The sequence below is a fragment of the Silene latifolia genome, chromosome 1 (assembly GCF_048544455.1).
Source record: "Silene latifolia isolate original U9 population chromosome 1, ASM4854445v1, whole genome shotgun sequence".
NCBI lineage: Eukaryota > Viridiplantae > Streptophyta > Magnoliopsida > Caryophyllales > Caryophyllaceae > Silene > Silene latifolia.
The window spans coordinates 126,629,879-126,654,790 of record NC_133526.1 but is presented as its reverse complement, the minus strand read 5'-3'; the positions used below and the strand labels follow the sequence as shown (position 1 = coordinate 126,654,790).

The following is a 24,912-nucleotide window of genomic DNA, read 5'->3' as shown; positions in this document are numbered from 1 at the left end:
TCTTGCTTTCGTTGTGTCGAATTGTCATCATTGGTCGTCGACCCATAAATTGCATATATGGTGGGTTGAGCCTTATCCTCGGGCGCCTACGTATCCGTTTCTGACGGAATCAAACCCGCGTCGTAGTTCGGCACTGCTGACACATGCCCAAAGTTTATCATCTGCTGGCATTTGTCCAAAAATCTGCTGACATTTGTCCAAAAATCTGCTGACATTTGCCCAAAATTTATCATCTGCTGGCACTTGTCCGAATGGGACGGGACTTTCCAAGGAGGTTGCCGCCGCTTTCATCATTTGCTTTCAGCTACGGAATTCTTCCATCTCATACTCTTGTATTGAATTGAATTCTTGGTGGATGTCATTCTTTACATCTTGATAATGGTCTCTGAAGCCAACGGCCGAGCCCCTGATTTGCAATGGCTCTAAAGTCGAACACTTTAGAGCCCCCAGTTGAAGCATATCCTGCTATAATTGAAACACAAAAACGTACTAGCAATAATCATCACATAAGCACATTTGGATCATCGATCTTGAAATTGGATCACTTGAAATACTGGGTCATCGACCCGAAAATTACATTTGAAAATTTTGAATAATTGGGCCATCGACTCGAAGATTGAATTTGAAAATTTTGAATGATTGGGCCATCGACCTGAAAATTGAATTTGAAAATTTTGAATGATTGGGCCATCGACCCGCAAAGATTCTACTATTTGGATCATCTATCCACAATTTCGCAAAAGTTTTTGGAAGTTTAAAATTTTGAAATTTTGAAATCGAACCTTGATGGGTGAGCATGAAACGTGACACGGACACTCTGTATGACTTGCAAACAACGTGGGCGTAGCCCGCTACCGTAAAACAAAAAAGGAAAATAAAACCGTAAGTGTGCACGGGTTTTACTTCAATTATTGACTTGTTGGGGGTAGAAAGGTAAATTGGCCGTTCTGGCGCCAAAAGATGGCAAATGGGAATCACAAGGTCGTCGACTTGGGATGTAGATATCGTATGTCATGGGCGTGCTCCCGAGGGCACACGGGAATCAAGATCACTTGGCATTGACAAGGTGGATTAAAATCACAGAGCAACAACGTTGGCTTCGCCCGACACTAAACACAGACTGATCTTATGAAAGCACTTAGACATCACACATCACTCTTGTTGGGAACATTCTGTCACTCTTCTCCTCGCCTCCTTTCTTTTCAGCGAGTTTTCATCATTTCTTGCCACCGCCTTCTTTCTTTTCAGCGGGCTTTTAACTATTTTTCTTCCACGCCTTCTTTCTTTTCAGCGGGTTTTTCATATTTTCTGTTCCCAACACAAACCCACATCTATGTGACTCAGCATCTTTGCCTACACCGTTAGATAAAGCTCATTCCGAGACTTGACACTACTTATCTGAACCTATATCCTTATCCTAGCCTACATCGAGTGCTAAGACCGACTCAAACAAAGGTGGCTTCATTTGGACTTGGTTAAGACCCGTAAGAAACCGACAAGATGACAACTTGGTTGATGAGTGGATTGAATCCCTTGTTCTGAAGGACTGCCTACGTATTCGCGTGGAGCGAAATCAAATCCGACGTAGTTCGATCAAGGTGCATAAACTTGGCATATTGATTGTGTGTACACACTCGAAGGTTTCACCTAAGGTATCATGTCGTATCCCATTCTAGCCTGTAAGGTACCGTTAAATCCCGTGTCTAGGGTTGGTACAAAAGTTTGTGGTTCTTTGGGATGTGGAGCTTGGCAACAAAAGGCTTGAATAGTGGACCGTCATTCTGAAGGTTCATTTTCTGGTGCTAAGGCCAATGGGTTATGGCTTACATCGTGGTTGGAAAAGGTGTCTCGGGTTTGATGAAACCCGAGTACAAATGGGTTGGAAAACAATGTGGGTTCAAATCTCCATATCTGGTCCCTAAAGGCTGGGTGTAACAGCACAAGCGGAATGATTCTCAAAATTCCTGACTATCCCCTTGTAACCGTCTCAGGAAGGACTTAGAGGGTAAAGATGTCACTACTTATGCTTTTGGGCTTCGCCCATTGAACCTCAACTATGGGTACTTGACTTGAATTCTGGCTTCCGTAACTTCGACATTCAACCAAAAAGCATTCCGCAATAACATCTTTTTTCCTTTTTTCTTTTTCTTTCATCTTTTTTTCATTTTTCTTTTTTTTTTTCATTCTTTTTTCATCTTTTTTCTCTCTTTGAAAATGATCTTCTATTCATTCTCTTAGTCATAAATGGATACACCTTGAAAACTGGGCTTCGCTAACTAATTTGGGTAGTTACTAACAATTCCTTGTTAGAACGAGTTGATATCTTCTCTCTTCGAGATGGGATGATTTTGTTGGGGAAAAGGCTTGCCTTCCATCCTCGATAGGGGAAACAAGGAGCTAGTCCGGGTTTGTCATAGAATCATCTAAAATCTTGTCACAAACATTGGTTCAGATGGAGGTTTTCTACCACCAGACATGGAATAGGTAAAGGAATCAAACACGGGATCCTAGTGTACCTTCCATTTTGAAACGGGACATATTTCTACCCCAGGGATGCCTTTGAGTGTGTTGTGCATTTTATCATGCTTTCGGAATGATTGAGGATTGAAAGCAAGACATATTTAGAAATGAAACTGCAACTTTTATTGGAATGACAAAAGCTTAACAGACTCGAAGGAACGATTCCTAGGACACACCCTAGGTCATCGTGGAACAAACGACTCAACTTCAAGAAAAGAAAGTCCTAGACTCGACTCGACTAAGAAAAGAAAACAGATCCCGACTCATAATTTTCAAATCTAGTTTTGAGCTTTCCCTTGTTCAGTTGTCAACTTAGATGCTCGGTTCTAGTCCTTGATCCCTTTCATGGTCTGCCTCTGTCCCGAGGTAGTCCTCTGAGGATCTACGCCAGTGATGAAGGTTGGTGAATCGAATTGTCTTTTATTAACTTCGTTAAAAAGAGGAGTACATTCTAGAGCAAGACTCCCGACTTGAATTTCATTCTTCGGGTTTGGCAAGAATTCAGAGCAATCCAAAAATATTTTCCCGATAAACACCCCTTTCAAGTGACATGGGCGGATAAGATGGGAATAATCGACATTGTCTTCGACAGAAACAAAGTTGGCGTGATCGCCAAATGGATTGGTGATGTTATTGGGTTTAACAGTTGGGATCGGGAGCGTTCCGTTCTCAATCATGTCTTGAATTTCGTGCTTGATCGATAACACCTTTCAAGATTCATGGCCTTTCCCTTGATGAAAGGCACGGTGAGGCATTTGGTTTATACCATTTACCTTGTTGATCAGCGGGAGGGTCCGGAGTCGGACCAATAGGCTTCAGCTTTCCTTGGGCTATGAGCCTTTGGAGAGCGTATGTATAAGTGCATCCGATATCGGTGAATGCCCTAGGTGTTTGGCGTTGCGACTTCTTCGATTGCCCTTCTAAGAGATTGATGGCTTCATCAATATGGGTCGTTGCTGGGGCCTTGCCCTTAGACGATGAGGCCCCTTGGTACCCTTTCGACTTTTCAGCCTTTGCCCTTATGACATCATCTTCTACCTTTATCCCGATTCTTATCAATTCTTTGAAAGAGCCAAAATTCTGGTATTTCAGAGCATTACGGTAAACAGGTCGTAGATTCTTTACGAACTTATCTACCATTTCAACTTCATCAGGCTTCTTGGCTAATTTCATGCTTTCAGCGCGCCATCTTGCGAGGAATTCAGTAAAGCCCTCTTTTTCCTTCTATGTCATTACTTCCAAAGTCCTTATGTTGGTTTGAATCTCAACATTGTCAGCATAGTGCTTACAGAACTCCACCGTAATATCTTCGAAAGTGGGGAAGTTCTTAAGGTCAAGATTATAGAACCACGCCTTCGGGTGTTCATCAAGAGATTGGGCAAAGATTTCGAGAGAGCATGTCGGCGGGTACTCCCTTTAGTGCTAAGTACCTCTTATAGGCCTTAACATGGTGGACTGGATCTTCTGTGCCCTTAAACTTTGGGATGTCAGTGAGTACCATGTTCGTGGGCAACTTATCCTGCACCAGGGCATAGGCCCTAGCATTCTCATAGTGAATGTTCTTCCCCTGGGAGAGTTTCAAATGGTCTTCGATGAACTTGAACCGTTTCTCCAGATCAGTCAGAGGTGGGGTAGATGGAGGGGAATCTTCACTCAGCTTAGACTCGATTGCATCCATTCGGGTCATCATGAGGTTCACGGCCTCAGTGAGTTTGTTAACAGCATCTTCCATTGCTTGACGTCGGGTTTTTGGCGGCCTTTCTACAAGAAAACCCCGTACTGAGTCAATATTCGAATGTAAGAGCCCTTGCACACTTAAGGACACGACACCAACTTGACTCAAACAAAACTCGACTTGAGACTGACTAACCAAAAGGTTCGACTCACGGTTAAATTTAGACCTCGATTCATTTTAGACTCGACAAAACGACATGACTCGAGCTGTCATAGCTCGATTCTAAACTGGACTCGGTGTGACTAAACCCGTGATTGGACCAACATAGTCCTTAGGTTCGAGTGAAACGTCCTAAAGGGCCTAACTTGGACATTTCAGTGGACTATCCTAGACCAAATGGTCGACCAACATGACTCAAAGCCCAAGAGGTGAGCTTGGGTGACCCAACAGGGTCGTGTTCTAGACTCTTGGAACGAAAAACGCCTGGCCTAACACGGCCATGATCCGGACACGACTCGACGCATTTCATGCTTGGTTAAGGTTCGAGAAATATTTTGGATTTGAATTTGAAAAAAAAACGAAGGATCGATTTGAAAATGAGATTTGAAATGGGCGACATCCGGCTATAAAAGCTTATTTTGGCCGAAAATTCTAGTCCTATTTGGGCAAAGCATTCGCGTTTTGAAAATCACGTTATTTGAAAGTAAGTTGTTCAAAAGTTCGGTTTTGAAATTGACATGGAAATTTTGAAAAGACTCGGGAAAAAACACCTTGCACATTGTCATTCTCATGTTATAAGGATGTATGCTCCTAGACATCTCTAAGTCTCGGCAAGTCTTCTACAAGAAGGTCTATGCCCTCCATCCTTTTGCGGTCTTATAGAGCAAGGGCCTTTAGGTAGAGTACCTAGAAGAGCATCCCCACCATCAAGAACCACGCGAGGCGGAGCGAAAGCAAGCAATGTGCGAGTTCCTGGCATAGTGGGACGTCGCCCCCCACGCATCACAAAGAAACGGTGGGACGGCCCGGGAAAATCCTTAAGGGTTTATGCATGAATCGTAGCACTATGAGTAATGTTTTACTTTCCAATACTTTCTTTTCAAGTTTCACCTCGGAGGAAAAGACCCTAGAAACAAAGTGTAACTAGTCCTGTTTTCCCAGTGAGTCGCTAAAGCGTGGACAAGGCCCTCGGGAACTGCGTCCGCGGGATCCACACTAGGCATAATCGACTCGAGGTTCTTTCGAATCGAATTAAGACATATTAGAGTCGCCACCAAGTTTTTTGGGAACTTGGAACCGTTCAAGTCAACTTTACACCTTTCATCGAAAAGCATAAAGCCAATCGACTACGAGTGATTAAAGATAAAGACTTGTACCCTATATCACTCGATTTGAATGACTCTCGTAATCCAATGGTATTTAGACGGATCCACAAACCATAGATCTTGAGTAAGGGGTTAGGGTACGTGTTAGGAAGACCACAAGGACACCTAACCCCACCCGTCGATAACGGCCTCTACTAAGTCAAGTGTCGGAGTTCAAACAAGGTCATAGCTACTACGATATATGATATGCAAACATCGTTTTAAAACCCTAACATGTGAAGTTCCTATGTTGATTTAGATGCAACTAAACTAACTTTGTCAAAGTTGTAATTTAGCATGTGGGTTGATTGATCTAACAACATATAAACGAAACAAACAAGGCTTGATGGGAATGGGGGAGCCGTTGGGATCTACCTATTACAACCCAGGCATTTAATGCCGACACAACGAGGAATTAAAGATACAACTCGATCTAAATACAATTGCTATATACAACACCGTACATGACATATTACACGGCCATTCGGCCTAGAAAAACGTGCACAAGGGGGGTGGCCCACGGTTCACATGACTCACGGCCTTGGGTCACTCCTCGTGATGCGTGCTTTCACTTAATCTTATCGAATTAAACATAGGGCCACACACCAAAGCATGCATTAGCATAAATCGGGCCATGTTGCTTTAAACAACATGCGATTTACTACGCTCTCACTTGCATTGGGGCACAACCATCTAACCAAACAAGACTAAGGTTTTTGAAAGAGGTTTTGACTCGATAAAAGAAAGCTAACTTGAAAATTACAACTCGATAACAAACGATGAATTACAAGCGACAAAACAAATAAAGAACGAACGATGTAAAATAAACGAAACAAGAAAAACCAAAGGACACGGCCAAGCCTCACGGCCTAAAGCCACGTCCAACCCTAGGTCCTAGGTCAGGTTCATTAGTTAGATCGATTGATTGCGAAACAAGTTCGAAAGCGGGCTAGAAAACAAGTTAGAAACGACGTTGATCGATTTGAAAAGATACCTTGCAAACGCGCATTCTACATGGCCTAAAGGGGTCCAATTAGGTCAAGTTTGCTAATTAATTTAACTCATCGAGTGTTAATAAGAAGGTGCTAATCACGCACTCTTATACTAGCGAGAAATTAGGTGAAAGAGAGAGAGATGCATTCAATTAAGTTACAGAATTGTTAGTTGATTTTTAAAGCTACGTCGATGTATCCTAATGTGTCTAATTAGGTTATTAAATTTATCTAATGTCGTCTAAATGAGTTATATGTTAACAATCAGAGGTCATACTAACATGTGAATGGTCCTAAGGTGGGTCGAATCACACGAGAGAAGAGAGGGGTCAAAAGCGAAGAGCGAAGTTAGAATTCGTTTTATTTATGCCCTACCTTGAACACGAGGATATGTAAATGAGACGGGGGTGTACGACCGACTAATGTAGCAGTTTCTTTCCCATCTCAAGTCAACGCGGGTGTTCATGGTGGTACTTTAACTCATACTCGGACTAAACTAGTTTCGTAGTTAATTAGAACAATCGATAAACAAAAAAACGATAAACAAACAAAAACAAACTATAAAAAACAAACATAAAAAACGAAATAAAAGGGAGAAAGAGGAGGATTTGATGCACCCTCAACCTACATGTATCGTTGACACCGTTTTGGGTCGTAATCGATGGTAGATTTTATCTCGAGAGGCCGTCGTCGACGAAGAAACAAAGCAAACAAACACGTTTTTATCGAATCTGGACAGCAACTTTCAAACAGCGATTTCTCTCTCGTTTCACGATGAAAATTCAATTTAAAAGATGTTTTGAAAACTAGAAAGAGAGGAGAACAGAGATCTTAAAACAATCCCTGCTCTTTTTGAGTTATTGGGCACGAAAAACGAGCACAAACAGAACTGGACAGACAGGAAAAGCCGCGAAAACAGAGTGTATAACACTCTGTTTTTCGAGGGAATTCGTGTACTTTCAAGGGCAATTTGGCTCGTAAATCTTTGTCTAATGTGTAGATGGATGTTGTATGGTTAATTAGGAACAAGAAACTCGAATTCAGATGGAGGTTTGATGGAGGAACGAATTGTATTTCGAAGAGGACACACAAACTGTTGCAGTTTACAAGTCGGTTTTGTGAAGGGTTTTTGAGAGGCAATTAGGGTTTGTTTCTGGGGTTTAAAGCTTGTGAATGACGGTAGGATGTGTGGAGAACTTAGAGGAGTGAATGTATGGTGAAGGGGTTGTATTTATAAGGAGTTAAAGTAGGGTGAAAGGGGGGAGAGAGGCAGACGGGCCTGTTCGCGCCTAGCTGCTGTCCAGCAGCTTTGGTGAGGGTTTGAGAGGCTTTGTGAGGGGTTTTATTGGTGGTTAAGCTAATGTAATATGGGTAGGATACTAGGGTATGGGTTAGGGTTAATGGGCACGGGTTTTGGTGGTATTTGGAGCGGGTTTTGGGCTCGGGTTTGAGCTGAACAAAAACATGGGGCTGTTTGTGTCGTGTTGTTTGGGGCCTGTTTTGGAGTGTTGGAGACGGGTTTTGTGGAGGGGTTTCATGATGGGTTTGGACGTGGGAATGGTGGGTAGTGTGGAGTACGGGTTGGTGGTGATGGGTTGCGGGTTTGGACCAAGTTTGGAGCAAAACAAACGGGCTATGTTGAACACGGGTTGGGAAGGAGTTGGGCTATGTTGGGGGGCTGTTTGGGACGAGATTTGGGTGTGGATATGGGGGTTCGAATTGGGGTTGGATGGGTAGAGGCCTAGGTTGGTTAGTGTACTCGAGATTCGTGCCAACTCCTAAAGAAAACGGACTCAAAAACCGAGCTATAATCGAGCTCCAAAACGCGTGGTTAAAACGAGTTTTCGATTTTCAAATTCGATTTTTCAAATCGATTAACACATTAAAATCAATGATTTTTCAAATCAAATACACTCATAAAATGATTTTTCAAATCAATTATTTATTTTATTTTCAATAAAATAAACTTGAGAAAATAAATTCAAAATAAAGCAATAAAATGAATTCACTTTAAAAAAACATTTAATTTAATAAAATACTCCGTCGACAACGCTCATTCTACATCGTAAAACGAACCCAAATAATGACAATGACAACTAATAAATACATGTGTCCTATCATCATCGGGTGTTTGTCGGGTTCTCTATAAATTCCAATATCGACGGATACGGGTATCTACACCTAGCCTTACATCTAAAGTAACATCTAAGGGCTCAAAAGAGTCTTCTAAGAGGACAATAAAACGGCCCCAAGGACCTTACACAAATCAGAAAAGTAAAACTACAAGACAACTAACATAAAGATGATTGTTGGCAATAGTACAAGTTTCTTTGGCATGCTCTTCTTATTTATCTTATAAGGACTTCTTGGGCAGCTGGTGGGGCTCGTCCATAAGGAGTATAAGACCCAAAGTTGCAGCAAAAAGTACTTTAGAGCTTGCTTGGACAAAAGAAGACAGCTTCAAAGCGATGTTTAGCACATACTCCAAAACTGTATTCATTGTGACCACTCAGTTTGGTGTTTTCTTTTGCATCTGATTTAAACCCTTTCAATATTAATTATCCTAGGCAAAAAAGGCCTAAACTCATCATAGAAGAGTCTTAGGCCGGAAAATGGCATGTGTTCTTAGACGGAATTGAAGTTGGACCTCGATTTTGGTGAAGGACCAAAATCGGGTAAAAGGATGCTTGGTGTTGTTGCCATTTTTGCTTCACGTACACCTCGTCAATGTCAAAATTATTCTGTTGTCTTAGGCTTTGCCTTGATGTGCTTCACCCTGGAATACAAGAAAACTTCGGCAAGTCCAATTCCAGTTCATGTAACACAGATGGTTAAAACATGTACAGTGTACACACTTTGTACAGGGGCCTTTGAGGAGTTGATATTCAATCTAGTAAGTAGTAACTGATATCGACTATTTGCAAGGAAAGTCGACAAATAATTGAAGTTTCAACATGTCATGCATGAGCCACAACCCTTTGTGTATTCCTCATTTAGTTATAGAGTTAATTGGTTGGTCTCACATGCGAAACCATCTCATTTACGTTTTAATGCTGGAAATTTTTAGGGAGCATTCGAAGTCAGTGAAGTTACCCAAAGCATTGGTCGGTGAAACTGGCGTTGGGAAGAAAATTACAGAGCTGACAATGACCAATACTCTCTTCTGTGCTCCATATCTCCGTCACGATGGCAGAGAAAGTAATGCTAGGATGAAGTTTAGGATCGATGACGTTTCGTAGCCATGACTTGACCATGGCGTTGCATTATTGTCGCCAAGTGATCGATTCAATACTTTCTTCTGTGCTCATGTCGGTGACAGGTTTCTTCACACACCCCCTCAATGAAACTCAACCTGTTCTTGACATCGAAACCGTTACAAACGGTATCGGCCCAAATATCATAGTTATCTGACGGGTGGAGATACAACGGAGAAGACGAAGGTATTATTTTTAATTTTGTGCCTCCATTTCCCTTGTTCTCATTGACTCCCGACTTTGTCGTTGTATGTAATATGTTAAAGGAAAAAATATAGGATCTCTTGGGTTTGTGCCTTGAATCTGTCATCTGTATTGGGCTAGGATCTGTCTTGGGCCTTATTAGGTCATTCTGTATTAGGTCTTGGAGAGTATTATATAAACTCTCTAAGCCTCTCCCTAGCAGTCATGCTTATCATACCGAATTGAATCTGTGATCTGAAAACTCCTCACGCTTTAATAAAACTCTCTCCTTTCAACCGTATGGAAGTAGCTAACACACCGATAATAAAACACGTAAATTTGTGTGTTGCTTTCTTTATTGTTTTTATTTGTCTTTCTTGTTACTGTTATAACAAACTGGTATTAGAGCCTTCGGGTTTCTGACCAGCAAGAAAGATGTCGGCTATGAACATAAAGATCGATCGCTTTACCGCGAGCAACATTTTTAGTTTATGGCAGATCAAGATGCGAGCTCTGTTGAAGCAACAAGGGTTGTGGGCGCCGCTTCGAAAGAAGCAGGAAGGCGCAGTCGGCGTTGCTGCTACCACTGAGATGACCAGTCTGGAGGGGAAGGCACATTCAACAATTATGTTGTGTCTTGCTGATGATATTATCACTGAAGTTGCGGAGGAAGATTGATGCAGGAGCACTTGAAGAAAATGAAAATGAAGTCTTAATTAGTCGAAATGTAACTCACATTTCTGAAGGATTCAAAATGGGCTCAAGTATCGTGAATATGATAGCATGGAGAGGTCAAGGTGACGGGTTGGAGTCCGTCTAATCCGTCTAAGTCAACACGCCAACCAAGGAGGGTCAAGGTCGTGTGCTGATGGATGTGTTTAAGATTATTAGTTTCCTTATTTTTGGTTTCTTAATTCTAGTCATTAAATTTAAGGTAGTATTGTTATTTCCTTATAGTTTCTTTCCTAATCTTAGCAAGATTGTAATAAGGCAATTTGCCATAATATGGGTCGGATTTCCTAATCAGTTTAGGACAAGTTAAGGAAGTTTAGGGAAGGGAGGTCGGTTTCCTTATAGTATAAATAGGGTCTTTTGTATTCAGTTTTATGAATTCAAGTTTAGAGATTAATACAAGTTTTCTTGTTGCTTATTGCTTGCGAGCTTTGAGTGTCTTATTTCTTTCTTGCGAGGGAGAGATTAGAGTGTGGTTGATCCTTGCGAGGTGAGAGTTACAAAAACCCAATCGTGTGTGAGTTCGAGTTCCTTGCGAGGGAGGAGAGTTTATTCACGTCATATCCTTTTAATTTTCGTTCAAAAACATATAAAAATCAAATAAAAGTTTAATATTCCGCTGCGTATTTTACAACAAAATCCGAACAGTCCAACGTACTGTTCAATTCCATAAAATCGACCAGATTTTACATCAATTTGGTTACCAAAGCAAGGTTATTAATTTGTTTCTTAACAAGTTAATCTTGGGAAGTAAGGATGCCGGGAGAGGATGATTCCAGCAAGACAACCGGTGATGGTTCAAGCACACTTCAAGAACAGCTAGATGATATAAAACAAGCTATGGCCGAGCTAAAGTATATGATGAAGAACCTTCCAATTGGACGTGGTAGAGAACGAAGTCCAAGTCATAGTAGGTCTCGTGGATCATATTCTGATGATGCGGTTTCCAAGTCCAAAAAGGAGAACAAAAACGATGATGATCGAGGTCTAAAACTTGACATACCTGATTTCAATGGAGATTTGGATCCCGAAAAGTTTTTGGATTGGATTAGGCAAGCTGAACGAGTTTTCGAGTACAAGGAATACGATGAGCATAAACAATTCAAGGTAGCTATTCTAAAACTCACTAAATATGCATCATTGTGGTATGAAAACTTGAAAAAACAGAGGAAGCGAGATAAGAAGAGCAAGATTGATACTTGGGAGAAACTTAAGAAGCACCTTATGAGGAGATTCTTACCAAGAGATTATGAGCAAGAAAATTACCTAAAATTGCAATCTTTATCACAAGAAAATATGTCCGTGGCCGAGTACATTAAAGAATTCGAAAGGATGATGATTGTTTGTGATCTTGAAGAGAAGGAAGAGCTTAGAGTTGCAAGATTCATCAAGGGTCTAATACCGTCACTTGCATCAAAAGTTGAGGTTCAGATTTACAATGGGTTTGATGATGTGTGTCGTTTGGCTCTAAAATTCGAAAAGCAAGACAAAACAAAGAAATCCTATACCTATTCGAAAGGAGCAAGTTCAGGCTCGAGTTCTTATTCTAAACCAACAACGAGCAAGCAAAAGGAAGTTGTGATGTGAAGAAGTAAAGGACAAAGGTAAGGGTGTCGTGGAACCTAAGGGTAGCTCATTAAGGCGCTGTTTTAAATGCCAAGGCTATGGTCACATAGCTAATGAATGTCCACAAAAGAGAGCACTTACCGCTCAAGAATTGCGCAACATAGTTCCAGCATTCGTTCAAACCGAACAGTCAACAGAACTGTCTGATATTGAAGAGGACGAAGAAGAAGGTGTCGCCTATGATGTTGATCCATTGAGTGAAGAGGAGTGTTTGGTAATTCGTAATCTTCACGTGGAAACAACTCCGGTTGAAGCTGAACAAAGGGAGCAAATATTTCACACTCGTTGCAAGGTACATTCTAAAATTTGCAATCTAATCATTGATAGTGGATCATGTACCAATGTTGTGTCAAAGGAGTTAGTTGATGAGCTGAAATTACAAACCAAGAATCATAATAAGCCATATAAATTGCATTGGTTGAATGGGGACAATGGAATACAAGTAAGGAAGCAAGCATTAGTTTCTTTGAGCTTGGGACCTTATAATGATGATATTTGGTGCGACGTGATTCCTATGAGTGCGTGCCATATTCTATTGGGATGACCATGGCAGTTTGATCGAAAGGTTGAACATGATGGAAGAACTAACATATATAGCGTGACCAAGGGCAAACCAACATTCAATTTGAAGCCTTTATCACCTAATAAAATCAAGGAGCTGAAATCAAAGAAGGGGAGCTTATTTATGGAAGCTCGTGAGGTTGAAGAGGTTCTAGCTCGTGGAGAACAAGCCTATGTTCTTATGGTTCGTGAATTAGAAGCCAATGGTGAAGGAAGCAGCCGTGAAGTTCAAGGACTATTAAAGGAGTTTTGCGATGTATTTCCCGAAGAATTACCGGTTGGATTACCTCCTTTAAGAGGTATTGAACATCAAATTGACTTAATTCCAGGAGCTCAATTACCAAATAAACCAGCCTATCGTTGTAATCCCGAAGAAGCAGAAGAATTACAAAGGAAAGTACAAGAATTAATTGATAGGGGTTATGTTCAGGAAAGTTTGAGTCCTTGTGGCGTACCAGCTCTATTGGTTCCAAAGAAAGATGGGACTTGGAGGATGTGTATTGATAGTAGGGCCGTTAACAATATCACAATAAAATATCAATTTCCTATGCCGAGGTTGGATGATATGTTAGACGAGTTGAGTGGATCACGAGTATTTTCGAAGCTTAATTTACGAAGTGGTTATCATCAAATGAGAATTCGTGAAGGTGACGAATGGAAAACAGCGTTCAAGACTAAGCAAGGGTTGTATGAGTGGTTCGTTATGCCATTTGGTCTTTGCAATGCTCCTAGTTCGTTTATGAGATTGATGAACGAAGTGTTGAGGCCGTTCTTAAACAAGTTTGTGGTGGTGTATTTCGATGATATTCTTATTTATAGCAAGAGCAAGGAGGAACATATTGAACATCTCCGTGAAGTGTTTAAAATGCTACGAAAACAGACACTATATGGCAAAATGGAGAAGTGCACGTTCATGGTGTCAAGCGTGGTGTTCCTAGGTTATATTGTTGGTGAGAATGGTGTGAGCATGGATCCGTCCAAGGTGGAGGTAATCAAGGCATGGCCGGTTCCTAAATCAACAACTGAGGTTCGTAGTTTCCATGGCTTGGCTTCATTTTATCGAAGGTTTATCCAAAATTTCAGTAAAATCATGGTTTCTATAACCGAGTTGACGAAGAAGGGTGAATTTGTATGGACTCCTAGTGCAGAGGAGGCATTCGAAGAGGTAAAATCTAAACTAAGCTCCGCATCTGTTTTAACATTTCCTAATTTTGATAAATTATTCGAAGTTGAGTGTGATGCGAGTGGAGTTGGGATTGGGGCTGTTTTGGTTCAAGATAAACGGCCAGTAGCTTACTTTAGTGAAAAGTTGGGTGGTGCGCGATTGAATTACTCGACTTATGATAAGGAGTTCTATGCAATTGTGAGAGCATTGGATCATTGGGGTCATTATTTGCGACCTAAACCATTTGTGTTACATTCAGATCATGAAGCATTGAAGCATATTCATGGACAAGAGAAGTTAAATCAAAGACATGCTAAGTGGGTTGAGTTTCTACAATCTTTTATTTTCTCATCAAAGTATAAGACGGGAGCTTCTAATGTAGTTGTTGATGCGTTGTCTCGAAGACATACTTTACTGATCGCATTGGATGCAAGAATGCTTGGATTTGAACATATCAAAGAACTGTACAAATCTGATCCAGAGTTTGCTAAGGAGATTATTGAGTCAACAGGGTTATATACTGTTCAAGACGGTTATCTATTCAAGGGCAATCGATTATGTATTCCCAACGGTTCAATTCGAGAGCTTTTGATTCGTGAAGCTCATGGTGGTGCAATAGCTGGACACTTTGGAGTAAACAAGACTAATGATATTTTGAGTGAGCATTTTTATTGGCCAAAGATGAGCAAAGATGTGCAAGAGATCGTGGCTAAGTGTGTGGTGTGTCAAAAGGCAAAGAGTACGTTCAATAAGGGACTTTATACGCCCCTGCCCGTACCTACACAACCGTGGAATGAGGTAAGTATGGACTTTATACTTGGTTTACCTAGAACTCAAAGAGGAAAGGATTCGATTATGGTTGTTGTGGATCGATTTTCAAAGATGGCACATTTCATCCCATGTCATAAAACCGATGATGCTACCAATATTGCTGAACTTTATTACAAAGAGATTGTTCGATTACATGGTATTCCACTTACTATAGTGTCGGATCGAGATGTTAAGTTCTTAAGCTACTTTTGGAAGACATTATGGAGATTGGTTGGAACGAAGTTGTTATTTAGTACTTCTCATCATCCACAAACAGATGGACAAACCGAGGTGACTAATAGAACTTTGGGAAGCTTGTTACGAGGTTTGGTTAGCAAGAGTACGAAAGATTGGGATGTTAAGTTAGCTCATGCTGAGTTTGCATACAACCGAACGCCGTCAATGACCACGGGAAGATCACCATTCGAAATTGTTTATGGGGTGAATCCGTATCTTCCTATTGATTTGGTTCCTATACCAAAGAAGGATGTGATGAGTTTCGAAGCAAAGGAAAGATAAGCTGCATTTCTTCGAGTTTGTGAACAAGTTAAAGCACAAATCGAGAAAGCCAATGCTAGATACAAGGAGAAAGCAAATAAACATCGAAAGCAACCTGTTTTCAAAGTTGGAGACTTAGTATGGTTACACTTAAGGAAGGAACGTTTTCCATTCAAGAGGAAAAATAAATTGATGCCAAGAGTCGATGGACCATTCAAGATACTTGAAAGCTATGGGACTAATGCCTACAAGTTAGAATTACCGACTGAGTATGGAGGTGTAAGTGCGACATTCAATGTTGGAGATTTGTCACCGTACTTAGATGACGAAAATTTGAGGTCAAATTCTCAAAAAGAAGGGGAGAATGATGCAGGAGCACTTGAAGAAAATGAAAATGAAGTCTTAATTAGTCGAAATGTAACTCACATTTCTGAAGGATTCAAAATGGGCTCAAGTATCGTGAATATGATAGCATGGAGAGGTTAAGGTGACGGGTTGGAGTCCGTCTAATCCGTCTAAGTCAACACGCCAACCAAGGAGGGTCAAGGTCGTGTGCTGATGGAGGTGTTTAAGAGTATTAGTTTCCTTATTTTTGCTTTCCTAATTCTAGTCAATAAATTTAAGGTAGTATTGTTATTTCCTTATAGTTTCTTTCCTAATCTTAGCAAGATTGTAATAAGGCAATTTGCCATAATATGGGTCGGATTTCCTAATCAGTTAATGACAAGTTAAGGAAGTTTAGGGAAGGGAGGTCGGTTTCCTTATAGTATAAATAGGGTCTTTTGTATTCAGTTTTATGAATTCAAGTTTAGAGATTAATACAAGTTTTCTTGTTGCTATTGCTTGCGAGCTTTGAGTGTCTTATTTCTTTCTTGCGAGGGAGAGATTAGAGTGTGGTTGATCCTTGCGAGGTGAGAGTCACAAAAACCCAGTCGTGTGTGAGTTCGAGTTCCTTGCGAGGGAGGAGAGTTTATTCACGTCATATCCTTTTAATTTTCTTTCAAAAACATATAAAAATCAAATAAAGTTTAATATTCCGCTGCGTATTTTACAACAAAATCCGAACAGTCCAACGTACTGTTCAATTCCATAAAATCGACCAGATTTTACATCAAAGATATTGCCGCAGGTCTGTGGGAAAAACTTGAGAGTCTTTATATGACCAAGTCTTTGACCAATAAGTTGCTTCTGAAGCAACGCCTGTTCAGTCTGGGAATGCAGGAAGGTACGCCTCTTCGAGATCATTTAGATCAGTTAAAACACAATTTTACTAGAATTGCGTAATGTTGATGTTAAAGTAGAAGATGAGGATGCTGCATTAATTCTGTTAGTTTCTTTACTGGTAAGGTTATTTTCAGTCGTTGGCCTATCAAAATAAATCATATTTTCAACTAACTAGTAGCTAGCAGTAAGAAAGGGTTGACTCCACAGGGAGGTGAGTTAATTAATCTAGTTTGTTTATATTTTAGTTCGTCTTAAAGGTAACAATTTTATGGGGGTTTTGTTTTATTGATTTCTAAACTAACTGCAAGGTAAATAAAACGAATTCAAATATATTAAAAGAATCTAGGGGTTGGGTTCACTAGGTAGTCATCCAAGGGTAAAATTTAATTCATTGATTGAGCAATTTATATTGTTGAAAGTCATACGATCGGTCGATTCTAATATGTCTTTTTAGATCTAAAACTAACATGCGATCGCTATTATTAAGTAAGTCTAATTTAATTATCGTGGCCTATACTAGTCTTAACCCTGTCGGTGAAAATCCTAGTTTGCAAGACTAATTAACCAATTCTGATCAGTAATTAATTAACTAGATGTAAGACAACAATTGAACAACAATCAAAAACAATTTAACAATCAATTCATTAATTAACCCTTTTATAACAACCTAGATCCCCTTTCACCCTAAAATATGAAATTAGTTACACATACTAACGGTAATAACAACAATAATATGAATGAAAGATATAATTGCAAACATAAAAGATGAACAATAAAAATTGAATAAATGTTGAAGAAAGATTAATAATACCATAACAAATTGAGGTAGAACGAGTTGTAGATCCGAAAGCAATATTAATAAAACTAAACTAAGAGTTTTAGAGAGTTTCCTAGGGTAAAATAAACGTAGCTAGGTAAAATAAAGCGTAAATAAACATAGGGTACGAATTGGGTATTTATAGTAAAACACAACCGACTTATGGAAATTGCGGAATATCTCTCAGCTCGATGTGTACTCAATCGAGCCTAGGTGCACTCGATCGAGTACACTACTTCCTTGATCGAGCCTGCGTGGGATTGATCGAGTATCCTCTCTGTTTCATCTCTTTTCTTCGTGTTGTCTTCTTAACTTCTTTTCCTTTATTCTTCTAGATTTTCGTGCCATGCTTCGTGTTTTCCTTCATGCCCACTCCGCGATGCTCATTTCATTCCTTTGCTCCTCAAATGCATCGCTCCTGCATTAAACACCAAATAGCGGAAGTAACAACATTCTAACATAAAAGGCATGTAATTAATATAAATTAGCACGAAAACCGTATCAAAAGTAACTAAGGGAAGGCATAAATATGCATATAATTATGATTCATCAAACTCCCCCAAACCATATCTTTGCTTGTCCTCAAGCAAAGCATCACACATTACATAAGGCAATCATACAAATGACAAATAAATAACTCAGAGCTAATGTTTAATGCATACAAATCCAAAGCTTGCCATAACTGTAACAAAGCAATGACCAAAGTGTACCAATAAAACAAATTCAAAGGTACGGATAATAGAAAACGCAGCTCAAGTCTCATGTCACCATACTATAGACAAATGTCAAACACCTTTCGATCTTGCAAGACAAATTAGTCGAATTCTCACGGATTCACTCATGCACTCATAAGTATGGGTGATTTATATGTGAAGATAGAAAGAAGTAGAAACACTCACTCAACTTATGAAACATGCATGCAATCTACTGTGATAGAGATTTCTTCAACTAATATGCATTCACAATGTAGACAAAAGTACATGTATCAAGGACAATAAGGATGGTAAATGGGCAAAGGTAGAAATGGTTTATGTCAAGGCATGTTATGGATATGTGGAGCTAAGACGGTAGTCGCAGCGCTAACCAAGACTAAATCGACAACAATATGCATATACAACCCACTAGAGAAATCATCTCAACATTGACAACACATGAGAAGCAAACTATTCTCCAAATTTGCATTAGACTCTAGTAAACATCCTTTCAATCCTTGAAAAACCAAACGTAGCAATCAATTTCTTTTCTTTTCTTCTTTTCAATTCTTTGTTTTTTCTTTGTTTTTCGATTTTTCTTCCTCTTTCTTTTTGTTTTTTTCTTTTGCTTCATATTTTTCCTTTTTTTCCAACACAAGGATACAACACAATTGCTAAAAAGTACTTTGCCATACCCACATGACAACAATAAGTCCTAACCCAACCATAATAACAAAATAGACAAGATAAACAAGCAACTGCGACTGTCTCGACAAGCTAGGCAAATTCTGGGATTGTAGCTCATAAGATGTAATTTAAAGTTGGCTACAAGGGTTCAAAAGGGCTAAACAAAAGGTAATGTAAGGCTGATTTGAATAGTAAAAATCGCCTATCCACATGTATTTAGTCAAATGAAAGCAATAAAAGTATCAAGAAATCAATGTCACACTTATGCATTTGATATTACACATTCCACAAGGAGAAACCACACTCAAGCCTAAATAACAAATGAGACTAGTTTATTGATGTTCCTGGCCTAGGAAGCTCTATAGACCTCAGAATTTAAGTAGTTTACAAACATAATTATGTCAAATCTAATTAGCATAAGGCATGTCAAGGCTCGAATTATGAGCTTTGTTTTCATAAATAACAGGCCAAACAATGTATATGCACAACTAAACTGGGATTCAAATGCAAAAACAATGCAATTTAACATCATTGCTATTTAATTCACCAAGACTCGACTTAAAACAAACTAAAAACAATTTTTTGGATTTTGAAATTTTTTAATTTTTATGGAATTTTTTATAAATGCACACAACATAAAATAAAGGCACACAACATAGTTAAAAGACTCCTCCCCCAAACCTAAATATCACAGTGTCCTCATTGTGACGCCTACAGCATAACAATCACACAAAAATTTCCAGCAACCTAAAGGACACATCTAACAAAAGGAATGGAAAAGAAATAGAGATAATACAATAAAAGTAGATACAAGGAAAGAGAATATCGGGTTAGAGCGTAGGAGTTCCCCCAAACCAGCTGCAAAAATAGGGGAGAAAGATCAACCGCACAATTCCTATCCAAGCCAACTATGCTTCTGACCCAAAACAAAAGGGTACTCGATCGAGCCCATCACCACTCGATTGAGTACTCATCCTGGCGAGTAAATTTCCCACATTTAAAAATAAATGCCATGCAAGGCATAATCAATACAACTTAAAACACGTAATAGTAAATCAAAAAGTAGCGCATGTGCTACACACAAACATAAGTAGCACCAATAAAAAGTCCAAGCAAAAAATGTAAGCATTGAATAAAGTTTTGGCTCATAAAACTTAAAATCTAAAATAATATACGAGCAAGTATGCTCATCGCAAACAAAAAAGACTGTAAAAAAAAACCTAAAAAAAAAAAAAAACCCTAATGACAGGCGATTTTGAGACGACAAAAAAGGCGACTTTCTGCCATTGTTAGGGTTCAAATTCTCTTCATTATGGCTCGCAATTCTGCAACAAAATCTAGGAAAAAGCAATCTGCTAGTAGCAAACGTCCAAGTTCAAAAAAGAAGGCAATTAATAGCTGTAATGGAGGAGGAAAGAAGGGGCCTTCTGATGATGAAGTTGTACGTACTAAACCCATGCATGAGATCAATGGTGTTCGTGGGCTCTCTTTTGAGGATGATGAGGAACCATCAGAGAATGTACAATGGATAACTCAACGTGGTAAGAAACCTGTTGCAAATACCATGGGTGATCAGACAGTAGGAACCTCTGCCATGGTAGGTGATTCTCTCCCTGTTAACAATACTATGAATGAAAACATTTTGCAATTTTCTGCTGAGGATGTACAGGAGGAGGTGGATTACTGGAATCAGGCAGTTGTGTGTTTTGTCCTAGGGGCAAATCCACCATTGGAGGTTTTGGAGGGTTTTATTTATCGAATTTGGAGTAAGTATGGGATTGACAAAATCTCGTTCTTACCTAATGGAATTTTTCTAGTAAGATTTAATTCTATGCAATATAAAGAATAAGTTCTTAAGGCAGGATATCACATGTTTGATAATAAGCCATTAGTGGTAAAACCATGACAAAGTGATGTGGATCTTCTTAAAGAGGAGATAAAAGTGGTGCCTGCTTGGGTAAGATTATATGGTTTACCTTTAAAATTCTGGGGGAAGTGCCTCCCTAAAATAGCTGCACTGGTGGGGCCTTTTGTCAGGCCTGACTAAGCTACAGAAGCAAAAACCAAATTGGGATATGCACGAGTGCTGGTTGAATTGAAGGTGGGACATAAGTTCCCAACTAATGTGCAGTTTAAAGATGAGAATGGCAGTCTTCTAAAGGTTAAAGTGGAGTATGATTGGAAGCCTAGTATATGTTTGAAATGCAAAGGTATGGGTCATGAAACTACTGAATGCAGAAAGGCTCAACCAAAGAAGACAATACAAACTGTGGTTAGGAAGGAATGGAGACCAGTGCCCAAAGTTATATCTAAGTTATCAGAGACTGAGTTTCCTGTTTTATCAAGCCCACTTACTCGTGGTCCTCCTATTCAGCAAATTGAGGAGAAGGATGATAGTGAATCAGAAGAAATAATTGATTTGGATGAAATTGAGAAGCAACAGAACAGTGCCAAGCAAACTGGTGACCCTCCAAATCAATCTGTTTCTCATGAATAACATTGGATTTTGGAATGTAAGGGGTCTTAATAGTGTAAATAAACAAAGAGTAGTTAAAATTTTTATGAATAATCAGAAAGTAGGCTTATTTGGCTTACTTGAGACAAAAATAAATGGTGAAAATGTGACTAATATAGCTCTCAATTTGTTTGATGGTTGGTTTGTTACCACTAATAGCCATAGTCATAAGGGTGGAAGGGTGTGGCTGTTATGGCAACCACAGCTCTTTGATGTACATGTCCTGCAGTATAACCCTCAGTATGTCCATGCTCAGATTACTGCTAAAGTCAATGGGAAAAGCTTCTTCCTAACTTTGATCTATGCATTTAATGAGGGAAAGGATAGACTTGATTTGTGGAGATGTCTGAATCAGTTTAATTTGCTACTACGTGCAATGGACCATGGGCTCTAGCTGGAGACTTTAATACTGTTCTAAATCCTGAAGAAAGACTAGGGGGCAGACTAGAGATGAGGATATGGATGATTTTGTTGACTGTATGAATACATCTGGGATGGTTGATATACAGGCTACTGGAGCATTCTTTATCTGGACGAATAAGCAGGATGCTGAGCACAGAAAATATAGCAGATTGGATAGATTTTTAGTTAATAATGCTTGGCTAAATGTGTATCCAGAAATGGTAGGTCATTTTCACCTTGAGGGACTCTTTGATCATAATCCTTGTGTTATATCTAATAAGCATGTGGATGCCACGAAATTTAGGAGCTTCAAGTACTTTAATATGTGGGGCAGTGCACCTGGTTTTATTCCCAGGGTTAAGGAAATTTGGGATGGCAATATCAATGGTACTCGTATGTTCTGCGTTGTCAAGAAGTTGAAAGATTTAAAGGCTGTGTTAAAGGGGCTAAACAAAGAGTGTTATTCTGATATTGAAGTCAACACTGATGAGGTTGAACAGGGCCTAGCTGTTATTCAGAATCAGATTATGCAGACCCTATGAATCACTCTCTTATCACCAGGGAGAAGGAAGCCATGGAGTATCTCAGGGAATTGACTAAAGCTAGAAATAGCTTTCTTCAACAAAAAGCAAAGATTAAGTGGACTGAGGAGGGAGATATAAATTCAACATATTTTCATGCTAGTATCAGGAGAAGGTGTATGAGGAATACTGTGATACAGATTGAGGATCAACAAGGGCAAGTTTGTACTGATAACCAGAGCATTCAGGATGCTTTTTTACAGTATTACACTGGTCTCCTTGGCAGTAGAAAGGAAACTGAACATGTGAGGACTGCTGTCCTTGAGTTTGGAAATTACTGCATAGAGGAGCACCTCAATATCCTAAATAAGCCAGTGTTGTATGAGGAGGTTAAACAGGCTCTCCATCCCTATTGATAAAGCCCCAGGTCCAGATGGCTATTCAAGCGGTTTCTTTAGGGACTCATGGGAACTGATTGGAAATGACATAGTTGAGGCTATCCAGGATTTCTTTAATACTGGCCAGATGCTGACCCAGCTAAATGCAACAAATATAAGTTTGATCCCTAAATGTGAGAGACCTACTTCAGTTAAGCAGTTCAGACCCATTGCTTGTTGCAATGTCCTTTACAAAGTTATCTCTAAGCTACTTTGCAATAGACTTGCTCTGGTTTTGCCTGATCTTATCCATGAGAGTCAAGGGGCTTTTGTACAAGGTAGGTCCATAATTGAGAATGTCCTGATTTATCAGGATATTGTTCATCAATACTCTAGGAAGAATGTCTCACCCAGATGTTTGTTGAAAGTTGATTTGCAAAAAGCCTATGATTGAATGGGACTTTGTGGAACAATTGCTGATTGGACTGAAATTCCCTACAAAGTTTACTGAACTTCTTATTGCCTGTATAACAACCACTTCTTACACCTTGGTTTTGAATGGCAATAATTTTGGGTATTTCAAGGGTAAGAGGGGACTCAGGCAGGGTGACCCAGTTTCTCCTCTTATATTCACTATTTGTATGGATTACTTGACAAGGCTTATTGCCTTTGCTATTGCCAAATGGCCATTTCACTATCATCCTCTATGTAAAGCAATAAAGCTCACTCACCTCATGTTTGCTGATGACCTGTTGATGTTTTGCAAAGGAGATGCCCCTTCTATCCTCCTCCTTGTGAGAGCTTTCACTTCTTTTTCTAATGCATCAGGCCTGCAAATGAATAATACAAAGTCTAGAAATTTTTTTTAATGGTATGAAAGAGGAATTGCAGGCTGATATGCTTTCAGTCACAGGATTCCAGGAAGGAAAAATGCCTTTCAGGTATCTAGGAGTTCAAATTCAGCCAGGAAAGGTCTCAAAAAAAGACTACAGCTGTCTTGTGGAGAAGATGGTGGTAAGAATTAGAAGCCTTGGAGTTAAAAAGTTGTCCTATGCTGGTAGGGTTATCCTTATAAACGCAGTCCTTAACACCTTGTATAACTATTGGGCTGCGATGTTTGTCATTCCTAAAGCTGCTATTAAGAGAGTTGAGGCTATTTGCAGAAATTTTCTGTGGGATAGTTGCACTGATTACCATAGAGTACCCTTGGTAGGTTGGGATAGAGTCATTATGCCAAAATCTGCAGGAGGACTTGGGGTTAAAAAAGCCAGTATCTGGAACATAGCCTCAGTAGGAAAATTGGTGAGTTGGATTTATTCGAAGGCAGATAGACTTTGGATTAAATGGATTGACAGTGTTTACCTTAAAGGAGCAAACTGGCATGACTATACTCCTGCAAATGATTCCACTTGGACTTGGAAGACTATTTATAAGGTGAAGGAGAAGATTAAGAATGGATTTATTGACAATTGCTGGACTCCTCACCAGAAAGGGTATACAGTTGGTAATGGTTATGAATGGCTAATGGGACTACTTCCTACTCAGACTTGGACAAAAATTGTGTGGAACGAATGGAATGTGCCCAAACACTCATTCAATTCTTGGTTGATAATGCAAGAAGGTCTGAATACTAAAACAAAGCTTTATGCTTATGGATGCTGTCAGGATGATATGTGCATTCTGTGTGCTAAACAGCCTGAAACCAGTGAACATTTATTCAATGAATGCAAGTTCAGTGCCAAGTACAGAAGTGTGTTGAAGATTGGATTGAACGACCTTTCCCCACTGTCACTGAGTTACTGAGTTCTAATAGCAGTAGCATGAAATGGAAAGCTTTAGCTCTGGTTCTGACTACCTACAGATATAATGTTTGGTCCCAACGTAATAATGCGAGAATTCAGCTCAATGTCTTGAGACCTCTAGTAGTAGCAGAACGTATGAAAAAGATGATTTAGCAGCAAATTCGTAGATTTATGGATCGTAGAGATGGACAAACTGAACTGGAGATAAGGAATTGTGTGGGATTTTGTTGATGGGGACGATGTTTTGTTTTGTTGTTTCTATTTTTTTTAGAAGCTCGTTGTTTCTTATGTAATTGGATAAAGTTTTGAAATGTATATATATATATATATATATATATATATATATATATATATATATATATATATATATATATATATATATATATATATATATATATATACTCACATTTCACCAAAAAAAGTATGCTCATCGCTCTTCAAATCATCATCATTTGGAAGGAGCAGGGGTTCGTCATCCATTATAGGAGCTTCCGA

At 39.4% G+C, this 24,912-nt stretch overlaps 1 protein-coding gene across 1 annotated transcript; it reads left to right on the top strand.

Annotated features, from left to right (window-relative positions):
- Nucleotides 1-23,488: 23,488 nt before the first annotated feature.
- On the top strand, nucleotides 23,489-24,418 carry LOC141655364 (uncharacterized). The gene has a single exon (XM_074462450.1). The coding sequence runs from the start codon at nucleotides 23,489-23,491 to the stop codon at nucleotides 24,416-24,418; it is 930 nt and encodes a 309-aa protein (XP_074318551.1).
- Nucleotides 24,419-24,912: the final 494 nt, after the last annotated feature.

What these genes read in the sequence shown, in the direction of transcription:
- LOC141655364 (XM_074462450.1), top strand. Translation starts at nt 23,489, where the DNA reads ATGAAAGAGGAATTGCAGGCTGATATGCTTTCAGTCACAGGATTCCAG.